This window comes from Cuculus canorus, chromosome 2, assembly GCF_017976375.1.
Source record: "Cuculus canorus isolate bCucCan1 chromosome 2, bCucCan1.pri, whole genome shotgun sequence".
NCBI lineage: Eukaryota > Metazoa > Chordata > Aves > Cuculiformes > Cuculidae > Cuculus > Cuculus canorus.
The window spans coordinates 160,900,752-160,915,227 of NC_071402.1; the positions used below are offsets into that span (position 1 = coordinate 160,900,752).

General features: G+C 53.2%; 1 protein-coding gene across 18 annotated transcripts in view; it reads right to left on the reverse strand.

Moving 5' to 3' along the window:
- MAP4 (microtubule associated protein 4) overlaps positions 1–14,476 on the reverse strand; it is a 177,952-nt gene that overhangs the window by 73,882 nt on the left and 89,594 nt on the right. For 17 of the 18 annotated variants that reach the window (XM_054058621.1, XM_054058614.1, XM_054058619.1 and 14 more), the window contains 2 exons: positions 5,166–5,297; positions 944–1,054 (listed from right to left, as the gene is read on the reverse strand). In XM_054058621.1, coding sequence (XP_053914596.1) covers positions 944–1,054; positions 5,166–5,297 — 243 coding nt within the window. Of the gene's footprint in view, positions 1–943; positions 1,055–5,165; positions 5,298–6,676; positions 6,953–14,476 lie in introns of those variants that run through there. The other variant, XM_054058623.1, reaches the window with a different exon arrangement.

The following is a 14,476-nucleotide window of genomic DNA, read 5'->3' on the forward strand; positions in this document are numbered from 1 at the left end:
AAGCTCATCCAGTCCAACCGCTGTTCCAACCACATCATGCCTCCTAAACCGTGTCCCAAAGTGCCACAGCCACCTGCTTTTGGAACCCCACCAGGGATGAGGTTCAAAACGGCCGAGTGCCAGGTCCTGCATCCGGGCCACAACAACCCCATGCAACACTACAGCCTTGGGGAGGAGTAGCTGCAAAGCCGCCCGGTGGAAAAGGACATGGGGATGCTGGTCAACAGCGGCTGAACACGAGCCAGCGGTGGCCCACGTGGCCAAGAAGGCCACCAGCATCCTGGCTTGGATCAGCCCTGGGGTGGCCACAGGAGCAGGGAAGGGATTGTCCCCCTGGACTCAGCGCCGGTGAGGCCACACCTCGAATCCTGGGGGCAGTTTTGGGCCTTTCACTCCAAGAAAGACCTTGAGGAGCTGGAGAGTGTCCAGAGAAAGGAATGGAGCTGAGGAAGGGGCTGGAGAACAAGGGTTGTGAGGAGCAGCTGAGGGACCTGGGGGTGTTTAGCCTGGAGGAGTGTGATGGGAGACCTCATCACTGTCTCCAGGTGCCTGAAAGGAGGTAGTGGTGAGGTTGGTATTGGGCTCTTCTCCCAGGTGACAGGCGGTAGGACAGGAGGAGATGGCCTCAAGCTGCACCAGGAGAGGGTTAGGTTGGACATCAGGAAAAGTTCCTTCATGGAAAGGGTTGTGAAGCCCTGGCAGAGGCTGCCCAGGGCAGGGGTGGAGTTTCCATCTCTGGAGGGGTTGAAAAAGCGTTTGGCTGTGGCACTTGGGGACATGGTTTAGTTGGCACAGTGCAGTTGGGTGATGGTTGGACTGGAGGAGCTTCGAGGTCTTCTCCATCCTTAACGATTCCATGATTCTATGAATAGTTTTCAGCATGAGAAAGTCTGAGAACGCACCAAACTCCGACCATCAGGAGAAACGCCAAGGAGGAACTCACCATGGACATCTCTGGAAGCATCATCGTGGTCCATGAACAGCGGCACATTCTTCGTGTCGGTAGGAAAGGATAAATCAGGCAGATTCTCCCCTCTGTGCACGGTCATGGGGTCTGCAGGAGACAAGAACATGGTTGGTGTCACCACACAGTGAGAAGAACTGATGTGGAGCAGAATTGTTTAATAAACAAGATGGAAGAGGAACCCATCAGCACCAGAATTCCAAGCAGAAGCTGCTTTCAAGATTCTTTACTGGGGCAAACACCTTCCTAACTTCAAATTCATGGTTGCCCAGGTTGAACTTTGTTGCATGGAGAACCTGTTGTCTCCTTTTGTGGAGGAAGCATCTATTTCTGACCTGAAGGGCGCATCCAGACAAGGTCTCCAAAGGACCAAAGGCTGAGCTCCAGACTGGTTAACTCAGACCAGAAGTTACGTGTGAGCTACGTGCTCTCCTCCACAGAACATCACCCTTGTCCAAACTGCCTGGTGTGCTTGAAGCGAGGTTCAACCAGAGAGGAGGACAACACATCCCCCAGTGTCCCAGGCACAGTCAGCTCCAAAACAGACATAGGTGAGGCTCTCAAGATCTTTAGGCCACCTTCACAAGTTGGTTGGCCAAACGTGCGTTGGCTTTGCTCTGCTTTCATTTTGCGTTTTAGGTGGACATTTAAGTAACAACGTCATCTCCAAGACCTGGAACTGCAGCAGTTGAGGATTCAGCAAGAGAAAGGTCCTTCTCTGCAAGATTTATTTGGTGTGCACACATCTCCTTCCCCCTTGAGTAGTCAGGATGGACATTCAAACCAAGTGGGACAGAGAGAAACACCGTCCTGGGCTTTAGAAGACAGGTTCCTGAACTGAAAAGCCACGAGAGATGCTCATGGACAGAAGAAAGTGAAGAAGAGACAACACTTCCATGAATCAAGTCACTGCGCTGTCACGCAGGCACAGGTGAGGCACCACAAGGGGAAGGAAACACGGCATTCCCATCTCAAACAAACCATCCCAGAGTTTACAAACCCTTGGAAGTGATTTAGGATCCCTGGAGGTGTTGAAGGCCACGTTGGATGAGGCTTGGAGCAACCTGAGCCAGTGGGAGGTGTCCCTGCCCATGGCAGGGGGTTGGAACTGGATGGGCTTTGAGGTCCCTTCCAACCCAAACCATTTCATGCTTCCATGATTCTAACTTAATGTCATCCAGAACCGCCCGATCCCATCCCTGGAGGTGGTGGCTGCCCCATCCCTGGAGATGTTCAAGGCCAGCTTGGATGGGGCCTTCAGCAACATGCGCCAGTGGGAGGTGTCCCTCCCAGCTTTCCTGGAGCCCCTTCCAGTTGCTCTAAGATCCCTCCAGAGCCTTCTCTTCTCCACAATGAACAATCCCAACGCTCAGAGCCTGTCCTCACATGAGAGGTCCTCCAGCCATGGGATTGTCTCCGTGGCCTCCTCTGGACTCACTCCAACAGATCCACATCCTTCCTGTGCTGAGGACTCCAGAACTGGAGACTCCAGAGCCACGTTTGTACTGTGGAACAGCAGAGACCCAAATAGACCAACCGAGCTCTTCCAGCAGCACAAGGAAGCAGAAGAACTGCCATTTGCCCACGTTTCTCACCAAGGAACAAAGGATGAAATCCATGCTGGTTGGAAGGTCTGTTCATCGCTGACCAGAGAATTCTTTCCTTGGGAGGGAAATCATCCTACGGTTTTCCAAAGAGTGGGCAAGAAAATAACTTACAGAATCATGGAATGGTTTCCAATGGAAGGGACCTTAAAGCCCAACCACTTCCACCTCCCCTGCCATGGGCAGGGACACCTCCCACTGGCTCAGGTTCCTCAAAGCCCATCCAACCTGACCTTGAACACCTCCAGGGATGGGATCTAGGGGTTCTGGTTGACGTCAGGTTAGAATTATGGAACTGTGGAATAGTTTGGATTGGAAGACACCTCAAAGCCCATCCAGTTCCACCCGGTGCCGTGGGCAGGGACACCTCCCACTGGCTCAGGTTGCCCAGAGAAGTGGTGGCTGCCCCATCCCTTGGAGCAACCAGATCCAGTGGGAGGTGTCTCTACCCATGGAACTGGATGGGCTTTGAGGTCCCTTCCAACTGAAACCATTCCATGGTTCCATGATTCTCACTTACCATCAATCAGAACCCTCAGATCCCATCCCTGGAGGTGTTGAAGGCCACGTTGGATGGGGCTTGGAGCAACCTGATCCAGCGGGAGGTGTCCATGCCCATGGCAGAGGGTGGAACTGGATGGGTTTGGAGGTCCCTTCCAACTCAAACCATTCCAGACCTCTATGAACATTCCTGTTCCATTCCAAGCAGCGCACACGTGTCCCCTCAGAGCCAGCGATATCCCCTAAGTTTTCTCAAAACCAAGCGAAGATGGGGTGGAACGTCTTTGGCGATGGGGTGGAACGTGTTGGGTGAAAAGGTCTCCCTTTGCAGGGCCGAGTTACACAAGGTTCATCTAATTTTCAAGCGTCAGCAGCTGTGGAGCCGCCTCTGGAACAGAGCGACCTGCATTGCAGACGCAGCTACGTGACAACCTGAGCCGGCGTCTCCCAGAGCTGGAGAAGACCAGCGTTCAGCTGGCAATGATTCAGCAACATTTGCTCAGGGGCGGAGGAACTGTGGGAGTCGATGAAAAGCCGCTCTCGCCTTGTGGGCCACGTCAGGAGGAACCTCTCACTCCAACGTAGCAGGCCTGCAGCTCCATGTTTAACGAGCTGGACCACATTATAAGGTGAGATAAGGGCTTGATGTCCACAGTCAACGTTGGATGCCCCATCCCTGGAGGTGTTCAAGGGCGGATTGGATCATGGAATCATGGAATGGTTTGGGTTGGAAGGGACCTTAAAGCCCATCCAGTTCCACCTCCTGCCATGGGCAGGGACACCTCCCAGTGGGTCAGGTTGCTCCGAGCTCCGTCCAGCGTGGCCTTGAACACCTCCAGGGATGGGATCAGAGGGTTCTGCTAACATTAACTTAGTATCATGGAAGCATGGAATGGTTTGGGTTGGAAGGGACCTCCAAGCCTATCCAGCTCCACCCCCTGCCATGGGCAGGGACACCTCCCGCTGGATCAGGTTGCTCCAAGCCCCATCCAACCTGGCCTTCAACATCTCCAGGGATGGGATCGGGGGGTTCTGGTTGACATCAAGTTAGAATCATGGAAGCATGGAATGGTTTGGGTTGGAGGACACCTCCAAGTCCATCCAGTTCCACCCCCTGCCATGGGCAGGGACACCTCCCTGAACTCCAGAACTGGACCCAGGTGGGGTCTCCCCAAAGCAGAGCAGAGGGGCAGAATCCCCTCCGTCCCTGCTGGCCACGCTGCTCTGGATGCAGCCCAGGACACGGGTGGTTTCTGGGCTGTGGGCACACGTTGCCATGGGTTGGAAGGGGCCTCAAAACCCACCTGGTTCCTCCCACTGGATCAGGTTGCTCAAAGCCTCATTCACCGTGGCCTTCAACACCTTCAGAGATAGGAACTGGGAGTCTAGTTGACAGGACGTTAGAATTATAGAACCATGGAATGGTTTGGGTTGGAAGGGACATCAAAGCTCACCCAGTTTCATCCCTCTGCCACGGGCAGGGACACCTCCCACTGGATCAGGTGCCCAAGGCCCATCCAACGTGGCCTTCAACACCTCCAGGGATGGGGCAGCCACCACTGCTCTGGGCAACCTGTTCCAGGGCCTCTCCACCCTCATCGTGAAGAATTTCTTCCTGATGTCCAATCTAAATCTTCCTCTTCCAATTTAAAGCTGTTCCCCCTCGTCCTATCTCTGCATCTCTTAGAAAAAGCCCCTCCTCAGCTGTCCTGGAGCCCCTTTCAGGCCTGGAAGCTGCTCTAAGTTCTTCCTAGAACCTTTTTTTCTCCAGGCTGAACAACCCCAACTCTCTCAACCTGTCCTCGGATAGGAGGTTCTCCAGCCCTCGCATCATCATTGTGGTCTCCTCTGAATCTGATCCCGTGGAAGGTGTCCTTGGAACAGGGGTTGGAACCGGGTAAGCTTTGAGGTCCCTTCAAACCCAAACCATTCCATGATTCTATGATGATTCCATGATTTAAAGGAAACCAGAGCAGCACATCCTGAAGAACACAGGCGTGAGGACAAGGCAGGAGAACAAACCCAAGGGACAGAAGCCAAGACTTCATGGAACCAACTGACAAAATGCTACAGCTCCAAGAGTAAGGAAGTCCTACCAGCTATCTCCATGGGCTTGAAGAGCGGCTGTGGCTCAAAGCACAGGTCTCTGTCGTCCATCGCCCACGACTCGTTGCGATCGAGAAATTCTTTGTAAGACAGCTTTTCATCCATGATTTCTCCTGGGAAAACTGAAATCGAAGAAAACGACATGGTCAAAAGGGAAACATCAAGATGAAATATCTCACATAGCTTCCTGCATGGTAGGACATCGAGGCCGAGTGAGAAGAGATGTTCAGAGAATCGTAGAACCATCTGGTTGGAAAAGGCCTTTGAGATCATTGAGTCCAACTACCGCTGGACTTCTGTCCACTATTAAACCACAACCTTGAGCACTTCATCTCCCCATCTTTTAAACCCCTCCAGGAATGGAGACTCCACCACCTCCCTGGACAGCCTCTGCCGGGCCCCGAGAACCCTTTCGGGGAAGAAATGTCTCCTAATGTCCAATCTGAACCTGCCCTGGTTCAACTTGAGGCTACTTCCTCTCCTCCTATTGCTTATCGCTTGGGAGAAGAGACCAACATTCACCTCACCACAACCTCCTTTCAGGCAGACGGAGACAGTGATGAGGTCTTCCTTCAGCCTCCACTTCCTCAGGTTGAACAACCCCAAGTCCCTCAGCTGCTCCTCCTAACCCTTTGTTCTCCAGCCCCTTCCTCAGCTCCGTTCCCTTCTCCGGATGCACTCCAGCTCCTCAAGGTCTTTCTTGGAGTGAGGGGCCCAAAACTGACCTCAGGATTCAAGGTGTGGCCTCACCAGCACCGAGTCCACAATCCACTTCTCCGGGCAGCCTGTGCCACGGCTTCCCAACCCTCCCAGGAGACCATTTCTTCCTAAGATCTCATCTCAATTTCCCCTCTTTCAGCTTCAAACCATTCCCCTCGTCCTATCCGTGCTGTCCCTGAGCCTTCCCAGCTTTCCAGGAGCTCCTTTCCATAGTGGAAGCTCCTCTAAGGTCTCCCTGGATCCTCGTCCTCTCTCTGCACCAACGGAGCATTAGCAAACCTCCATCCCCAAAGCGTTTTCATCATCACTCACCGCTCAGCTCCAAAGAGGACACCTCCAGCTTCTTTACTGTCCCCACCCCATCCCAACTTTCAGCTCATTATCAAAGCCACTTCGAGGAACTCCACAAACGTGATCCCACAGACAGAGGACCACGGGCTGTGGCCAAGGAGAAGATTTCTCAGTTCCAAAAGATTTCTCAGAGCTTCCCAACTCCCCCCTCCATGTGGGATCTCCAACTTCAGAGACGCAAAAGCAAACGGGAAGAAGCAGCCAAGCTCTTGTCCTGAAGGTGCTTCTGAATCCACAGCACCAGGAGCAAACGTGCTCAGCACCAGGTGGGAGTTTGATGGATCCCACCAACCCGCAGAGCAAATTTAGCCGGAATTAAAGCTCGCCAATAGTTGAAAAGCCGGTTACGACTGTTGAGGATATAAATCAACACGGGATTACGGCTCCCGGGGTCTTGCTTCAAGGAAAATACCATTAAGAGCGTACTTACACAGCAAACTTGCTTCTGAAAGTAAAAATAAGGATCCCATGCAAGAAGAACCTTCCTGGAGCTGATCCTGGTTCCGAAGGGAGAGCACGGGACGTTCCCTACGGCTGCTGACGGGGTTGTTTGGTTGTTTTCCGCCTGCTCTACAAGATCAGCACGGTCAAATAAGCCAATTCAGAAGCTAATCCATAAGGAACAGCTCTTCCGGTGACCCACGGCACGGACGCTCCCACCACAGGGCTGGGACCTCCAGGAGAAAAACGAACGGGTCCTCGCTGAGCGGCAGGACGTGAACTTAGAGCAACGAGTGTTCTTGGGAGGGGATTAGCGTGATAAAGCCTTTTCACTGCAGGGGATGCTAATCTGGAAAGGTCACCGAGCAGCTCGCTGGTTAGAGGTTAAGTATCTTCCAACTTAACGAGTCTGCAGCCAGGAGACGTCCCGGCCAGCGCCAAGCCAAGGAGGCGGAAAGAGAGGAGCTTAAGAGCTTCATTCCCATCGCTGACCTTCAAATAAGTTGGCGCAGGTCACGGCACAGGGTCAGAACTGGGGACCCAGTTTGCTGAAACCACCACCTAACACCGATGCTGGTGGAAGACGCCGTGCCCTGCAAGGAATTCTCAGCAACAGCAAAGGGAAGGGAAGCCCAAACCACCTCTGTGGGGTACAGGACACGAAACCCTTCAGAAGGTTCAGAACAAGAAGCACTGCCGGAAGGCAGAGGTTTGGTAATGTGGACATTCAGCATCCAACAACGGAAGGACACGGAGCTGTTGGAGCAAGTCCAGAAGAGGCCACGGAGATGATGTGAGGGCTGGAGAAGCTCTTGTACGAGGCTGAGAGAGTTGGGGTTGTTCAGCCTGGAGAAGAGAAGGCTCCGGGGAGACCTTAGAGCAGCTTCCGGCGCTGAAAGGGGCTCCTGGAAAGCTGGGGAGGGGCTCTGGATCAGGGAGGGCAGGGATAGAACAAGGGGAACGGTTTAAAGCTGAAAGAGAGGAGACTGAGATGAGATCTTACGAAGAAATATCCTCCTGTGAGGGTGGGGAGGCCCTGGCCCAGGTTGCCCAGAGATATGGTGGCTGCTCCATCCCTGGAGGGGTTGAAGGCCACGTTGGATGGGGTTTGGAGCAACCTGCTCCAGTGGGAGGTGTCCCTGCCCATGGCAGGGGGTGGAACTGGATGGGCTTTGAGGTCTCTTCAGCCCAAACCATCCCACGGTTCCACGATTCTAACCTGCCGTGAACCAGAACCCCCAGATCCCATCCCTGGAGGCGTTCAAGGTTGGATGGGGTTTGGGGCAGAGAGGTTGGAACTGGATGGGCTTTGAGGTTCCTTCCAACCCAAAACATCTCACGCTGTTATGATTTTACGTAAAATAAGGCTGCAAACCTCTCCTCGGCGAGACACAAAGCGCTTCTTCATCTTTAAGATCATGAGACAGCAGAAGGTTTTCCCTTCTCCCACCCCGACAGACACACTGCCCATCACTGCTCTTTTCATGAACCTGTTTTCTATCTGAGATGTCCCTTCGTGGGTTGGTTAAACATCACCCGTCCCCAGATCGCCTTCCAATTGCCTCTCGACAGACACGAGGCAGAGCCGCCCAGCCAAGCCGTCAGCAGAAGCAACTGGAGCGGAATAACAGCCTTGGCCTCCTCACAGCCAACGCTCCCGTGAGGCAACCGCTCTCCTGCGCTGAGCCCAGCGTTCTCCTGACAACCTCCAGGTGCTCTTCTGCTGAATCCTTTCTCCTAATGGCATCAGAGGAGAAAACAAGAATAAATGAAATGAGCCCAATTTCCAAGTGTTCCAAACAGGAACACACAGAGGAACGAGGTCCCTAAAGCCCCAGGTGAAGCCTCAGCCTCCTGCCTGAAAGTCACCACTATCGAGTACTCACCACGAGCTTTGGCTCCACTTGAGAAGGGCACAAAGCTGCCTTCTCTTCTCCAAACCATTAATAAGCAAATTAGGAAACTGGGGTCACGCGGAATCATAGGATGGGTTGGGTTGGAAGACACCTCAAAGCCCATCCAGGTTCAACACCTCCCACTGGAGCAGGTTCCTCCAAACCCCATCCAACCTGGCCTTCAACACCTCCAGGGATGGGGCAGCCATGACTTCTCTGGGTAACCCAGGTCAGGGCCTTCCCACCCTCACCATGAAGAGTTTCCTCCTAAGATCTCACCTCAATCTCCCCTCTTTTAGCTTCAAACTGTTCCCTCTTGTTCCGCCACTCTAAGACCTTGAAAAAAAAGCCCCTCCCAGCTCTCCTGGAGCCCCTTTCAGTCCTGGAAGCTGTTCTAAGGTCTCCTCGAAGCCTTCTCTTCTCCAGGCTGAACAACCCCAACTCTCTCAGCCTGTCCTCCTATGGGAGGTGCTCCAGCCCTCAGACCATCTCCATAGCCTCCTCTGGACCTGTTCCAACAGCTCCGTCTCCTTCCTATGCTGGAGATTCCAGAACTGGACTCAGGCCTCCAGGTGGGGTCTCAGAGGAGCGGAGCAGAGAGGCAGAACCTCCTCCCTCGCCCCGTTGACCACAACACGTCCCTCTTGAACCCTCCATCCATCTCTCTGGTCAAACCCATCGATATCTCCTCTCCCGAATCCCATCTATGGGTGCATCCACCCAGGAGTCCCCATATGCTCGTTGTGCAGAAGGAGATGCTGAGAATGGAAAGAAGATCTTAAAATAAACCCTTTTCCTTCAGCGCGACAGCTCTGTTTGTTTCACGCCGCCGTCGCAGCCTCCTTCCCCGCCCGCGTTTGCACTTCATCGCCGTGACCTACTTTTCCGCTTTGAAAATCCCAAGGCAAAAAGCAGCGAGCTCGTACGAGGAATGAGAAGCAGTCAGGAGAAATCTATCCGTCGCCTTCAGAACCTGTTTTTATGGCCATTAATTCCAGCTTGTGTCAAACAAATGACACGAGGGGACATCAAAGAACGGAGTCATTTGCATAATACGGGATGAATCTACGATTCGATTGCCGTTTATTCAGGAGATTTTGCTTAGAGGAGGAGAGAAATGACAGCGGTGTCTGCACTCCTTCTAATTGTCCCACCTTGAATCTTGGGTTCAGTTTTGGGTCCCTCACTCCAAGAAAGACCTTGAGGGGCTGGAGAATGTCCGGAGAAGGGAACGGAGCTGAGGAAGGGGCTGGAGAACAAGGGTTAGGAGGAACAGCTGAGGATCCTGGGGTTGTTCAGCCTGGAGAAGAGGAGGCTGAGGAGAGACCTCATCGCTCTCTGCAGCTCCTGGAGAGGAGGTTGTGTTGAGGTGGGTGTTGGTGTCTTCTCCCAAGGAACGAGGGATAGGAGGAGAGGAAAGAGCCTCAAGCTGCACCATGGCAGGTTCAGATTGGATATCAGGAGAAAGTTCTTCACCAAAAGGGTTCTCAGGCCCTGGCAGAGGCTGCCCTGGGAGGTGGTGGAGTCCCCATCCCTGGAGGGGTTTAAGAGATGGGCAGATGAGGAGCTCAGGGATCTGGTTTAGTGGTGGACAGATATGGTTGGGCCTGATGATCTCAAAGGTCTTTTCCAACCTAGTGATTCTCTGATTCTCATTTGACTCCTGTGAAGGATCAGCCTGCTTTCCAGGAATTTCTGAGTTCCTCACTGAGCTTTAGGTGGGTTGAGGGGCTCAAGAACCCTCAAGAACCTTTGCCAATGGTGGTTTTGCTCTGTAAAACCAATAAATGTCTTCATTCATAGGCAATGCTTTAGGTTGGAAGGGACCTTCCCAGGTTATCCAGTCCAACCCCCTCTGGATCCGGCTGCCTAAGGCCCATCCAACGTGGCCTTCAACACCTTCTCAAGGGTGCCCAGCAGCAGGACAAGGGGCAGTAGGAACACACTGGGCCCAGAAGATCCACTGAACATGAGATAAAAATGCTTTATTCTGAGGGTGGTGGAGCACGGGAAGAGGCTGTCCGGTGGGGGGCTGTGGAGAGTTTCCTTCTCTGGACACATTCAAAGCCCACCTGGATGTTCTCCTGTGCAACCTCCTAGAGATGAACCAGCTTTAATAGGGGGTTGGACTGGATGAGCTCCAGAGGTCCCTTCTAACTCCCACCACGCTGTGGTTTTGTCTCACTCAGATGCACTGCACGGACTCCGGTGGCTCTGCACAACCGCTGACGTTCCTGACTCTTTGACAATAAGTAGAACGGACGTTTCCAGGCTTGTCAGGAGACATTGATGGCCCGGAGAGCTCCAGCCGCATGGAGAGCCGCAGTCCCGGCACCGCGGGGCATCTCGGCAGCCGGGGCAGAGGCTGCGGCTTGGGTTGTGTTTTAGGAAAAACACAAGAGAGCGCAAAAAGTTTGACCTTCAACCAGAGGTGGGGGACGGCCACAGAAGCCGTGCTGAGCTCTGCAGGAGGACACGAAGGAGTAACGTGTGTCCATCGTGCACCAACAGCCAGAAGCTCAGAGCACCAACGGGATCACACACCGCAATGGAGAAGGATGCAAAGGAGGGTTGGATGGAGGTAGAATCATGGGTTGGGGTGGAAGGGATCTCAAAGCTCAACCAGTTCCAACCCCCTGCTATGGGCAGGGACACCTCCCACTGGGTCAGGGTGATCCAAGCCCCATCCAACCTGGCCTTCAACACCTCCAGGGAGGAGGCAACCACCTCCTCTGGGCAACCCGGGCCAGTGTTGCACCACCCTCATGATGAAGAATTTCTTCCTAATGTCTCATCTCAATCTTCCCCTTCCAATTTAAAGCCATTCCCCTTCATCCCATCACTCCAGGCCTGCGGAAAAAGCCCCTCCCCAGCTTTCCTGGAGCCCCTTTCAGCCCTGAAAGCTGCTCTAAGGTCTCCTCGGAGCCTTCTCTTCTCCAGGCTGAAGAACCCAAACCATACCAAGCCTGCCTTCACAGCAGAGGTGCTCCAGACCACATCAATAGGCAAAACCACCTTTAAGTCCCCCATAAAGTCCTTTTGGAGGGACACATGGCTTGAGAAGTAGTATCTGAGTCAGCCACAAAGTTCAAAGACCTGCACAGAGACACCTCGCTCTGCCTGAGCGTTCACAGAACCATGGAATGGGTTGGAAGGGACCTCCAAGCCCATCTACTACCACCCCCTGCCATGGGCAGGGACACCTCCCACTGGATCAGGTTGCTCCAAGCCCCATCCAATCTGGCCTTCAACCCCTCCAGGGATGGGGCAGCCACCACTGCTCTTGGCACCCCGTTCCAGGACCTCCACACCCTCACAGGAGAACATTTCTCCCTAAGATCTCATCTAATGCTTCTCAAAGCATTGTCTACAGTAACACACGGAGATCTCAGGTAAATTGTCCAGATCTAAAGCAAGAAAGACACCACCTGCTGCCCAACATCCAACCAACTGCCATCCTGAAGAACAAACAGCCGTTCCAATGTTCCTGCCGTGACTCCAGACCTGCAGGACTGCCTTTCCAGGCACTTTAACAAACAGGCGAAAGAATAAGAGGTAGAAAATTTGATGTGACCTCCCAGACCATCTCTTCTATCATCAACACGAACCCCACAACTCAGAGTTGAAAACAATCAGAGAATCATTAAGGTTGGAAAAAACCTCAAGAATCACCCAGTCCAACCATCAGCCTCAACCCCACCGTGTCTGCTAAATCATGGCCCAAAGCACCAGGACCAGATTCTGAACCCTTCCAGGGATGGGGACTCCACCACTGCTCTGGGCAACTTCTGCCACGGCTTCACAACCCTTCCATGATGGAATATTGACTAATTTCCAGTCTGAACCTCACGTGAAACAACTTGAGGCCATTTCCTCTTGTCCTATCTCTTGTTCCTCGGAAGAAGAGATCAACACAACCTCCTTTCCTGGAGCTGAACAGAGCGATGAGGTCTCCCCTCAGCCTCCTCTTCTCCAGGATAAACACCTCCAGGGCCCTCAGCTGCTCCTCACAACCCTTGTTCTCCAGCCCTTCCCCAGCTCCATTCCCTTCTCCAGACATTCTCCAGCCCCTCAAGGTCTTTCTTGGAGTGAGGGGTCCAAAACTAAACCAGGATTCAAGGTGTGGCCTCACCAGCGGTGAGTCCAGGGGGACGATTCCTTCCCTGCTCCTGTGGCCATCCCAGGGCTGATCCAAGCCAGGACGCTGGTGGCCTTCTTGGACCCCTGGGCTCCCAAAAGCCTTGGTTGGAAAAGACGTTTGAGATCATTGAGTCCAACCATACCTGTCCACTACCAAACCACAGCCCGAAGCACCTTCTCTACCTGGCTTTTGAACCCCTCCAGGGATGGGGACTCCACCATCTCCCTGGGCAGCCTCTGCCAATGCTTCACAACCCTTCCATGAAGGAATATTTCCTAATTTCCAGTCTAAACCTCACCTGGAACAACTTGAGGCCATTTCCTCTCATCCCATCCCTCGTTCCTTGGGAGAAGAGCACAACACCCACCTCACCACAACCTCCTTTCCAGGAGCTGCAGAGAGCCATGAGGTCACCCCTCAGCCTCCTCTTCTCCAACTAAACAGCCCCAGGGCCCTCAGCTACTCCTCATAACCCTTTGTTCTCCAGCCCCTTCCTCAGCTCTGTTCCCTTCTCCAGATGCTCCTCAAGGTCTTTCTTGGAGTGAGTGGCCGAAACCTGACCCCAGGATTCGAGGTGTGGCCTCACCAGCACTGAGCCCAGGGGGACAATTCCTTCCCTGCTCCTGTGGCCACCCCAGGGCTGATCCAAGCCAGGATGCTGGTGGCCTTCTTGGCCACCTGGGCTTCCAAAAGCCTCGGATTCCAGTCTCTTTTCCTCAGAGTCCAGTGCTTCGGCTTTAAGGTTGAGATCTTGATCATTGCACGGCAGTGGCGTTGGAACTGGATGATCTTTAAGGTCCCTTCCAACCCAAACTATCCTACGATTCCTTAAACCTTGATTTGATGGGTGACGTTTTGAAAGAACAGCTGATGGAATCATGGAAAAAAAAAAAAGGATGATATTAACAAAAGAGAATTAACACAACAGATTTTCTGGACCAAGAACAGAAGACGTTGCTGAAAGCCAAGTATTTTTATCTGTAGCCAGGGGAAATGTTCAAGAAACTGGAGACAGAAGGAAATGACACGAAGGTAAACAAAGAGTTGGCCAAGTGACAAGGGGGAAGGCAATGTCAAAAGGGGAAGCATCTTGCTGGAGGAACACAACCAGATACTGGAGTGTGAAGACCAAGAATTTTCAGGAAGAAGAGATCTGAGGAAGAAATGTTCTCCTGAGAGGGTGGGGAGGCCCTGGAACAGGTTGCCCAGAGAAGCTGTTGATGCCCCCATCCCTGGAGGTGTTGAAGGCCACGTTGGATGGGGCTTGGAGCCCCTGATCCAGCGGGAGGTGTCCCTGCCCATCACAGGGGGTTGGAACTGGATGGGCTTTGATGACCCTTCCAAACCAAACCATTCCAGGATTCTATGATTCCTAAAATGCAATCAAACACAGCGAAGTGCACCATCTCCAAGGACAGGGCAGAAACACAAATTCTTCTGAAGGTGCGTTTGGTGTTTCATGCACTGGAGCTGAGAAACAGCTGGGATAGACCACCTATCATAGAAACCTGGAAGAGTTAAGGTTGGAAGGGACCTCAAAGCCCACCCAGTTCCAGCCCTCTGCTATAGGGAGGGACACCTCCCACTGGATGACGCTGCTCCAAGCCCCATCCAACCTGGCCTTGAACACCTCCAGGGATGGAGTATCCAGCACCTGTGGTCGATGAGAAGCTCAACATGATTTGGCAACGTGTGCTCCCAGCCCAGAAACCACCCGTGTCCTGGGCTGCATCCAGAGCAGCGTGGCCAGCAG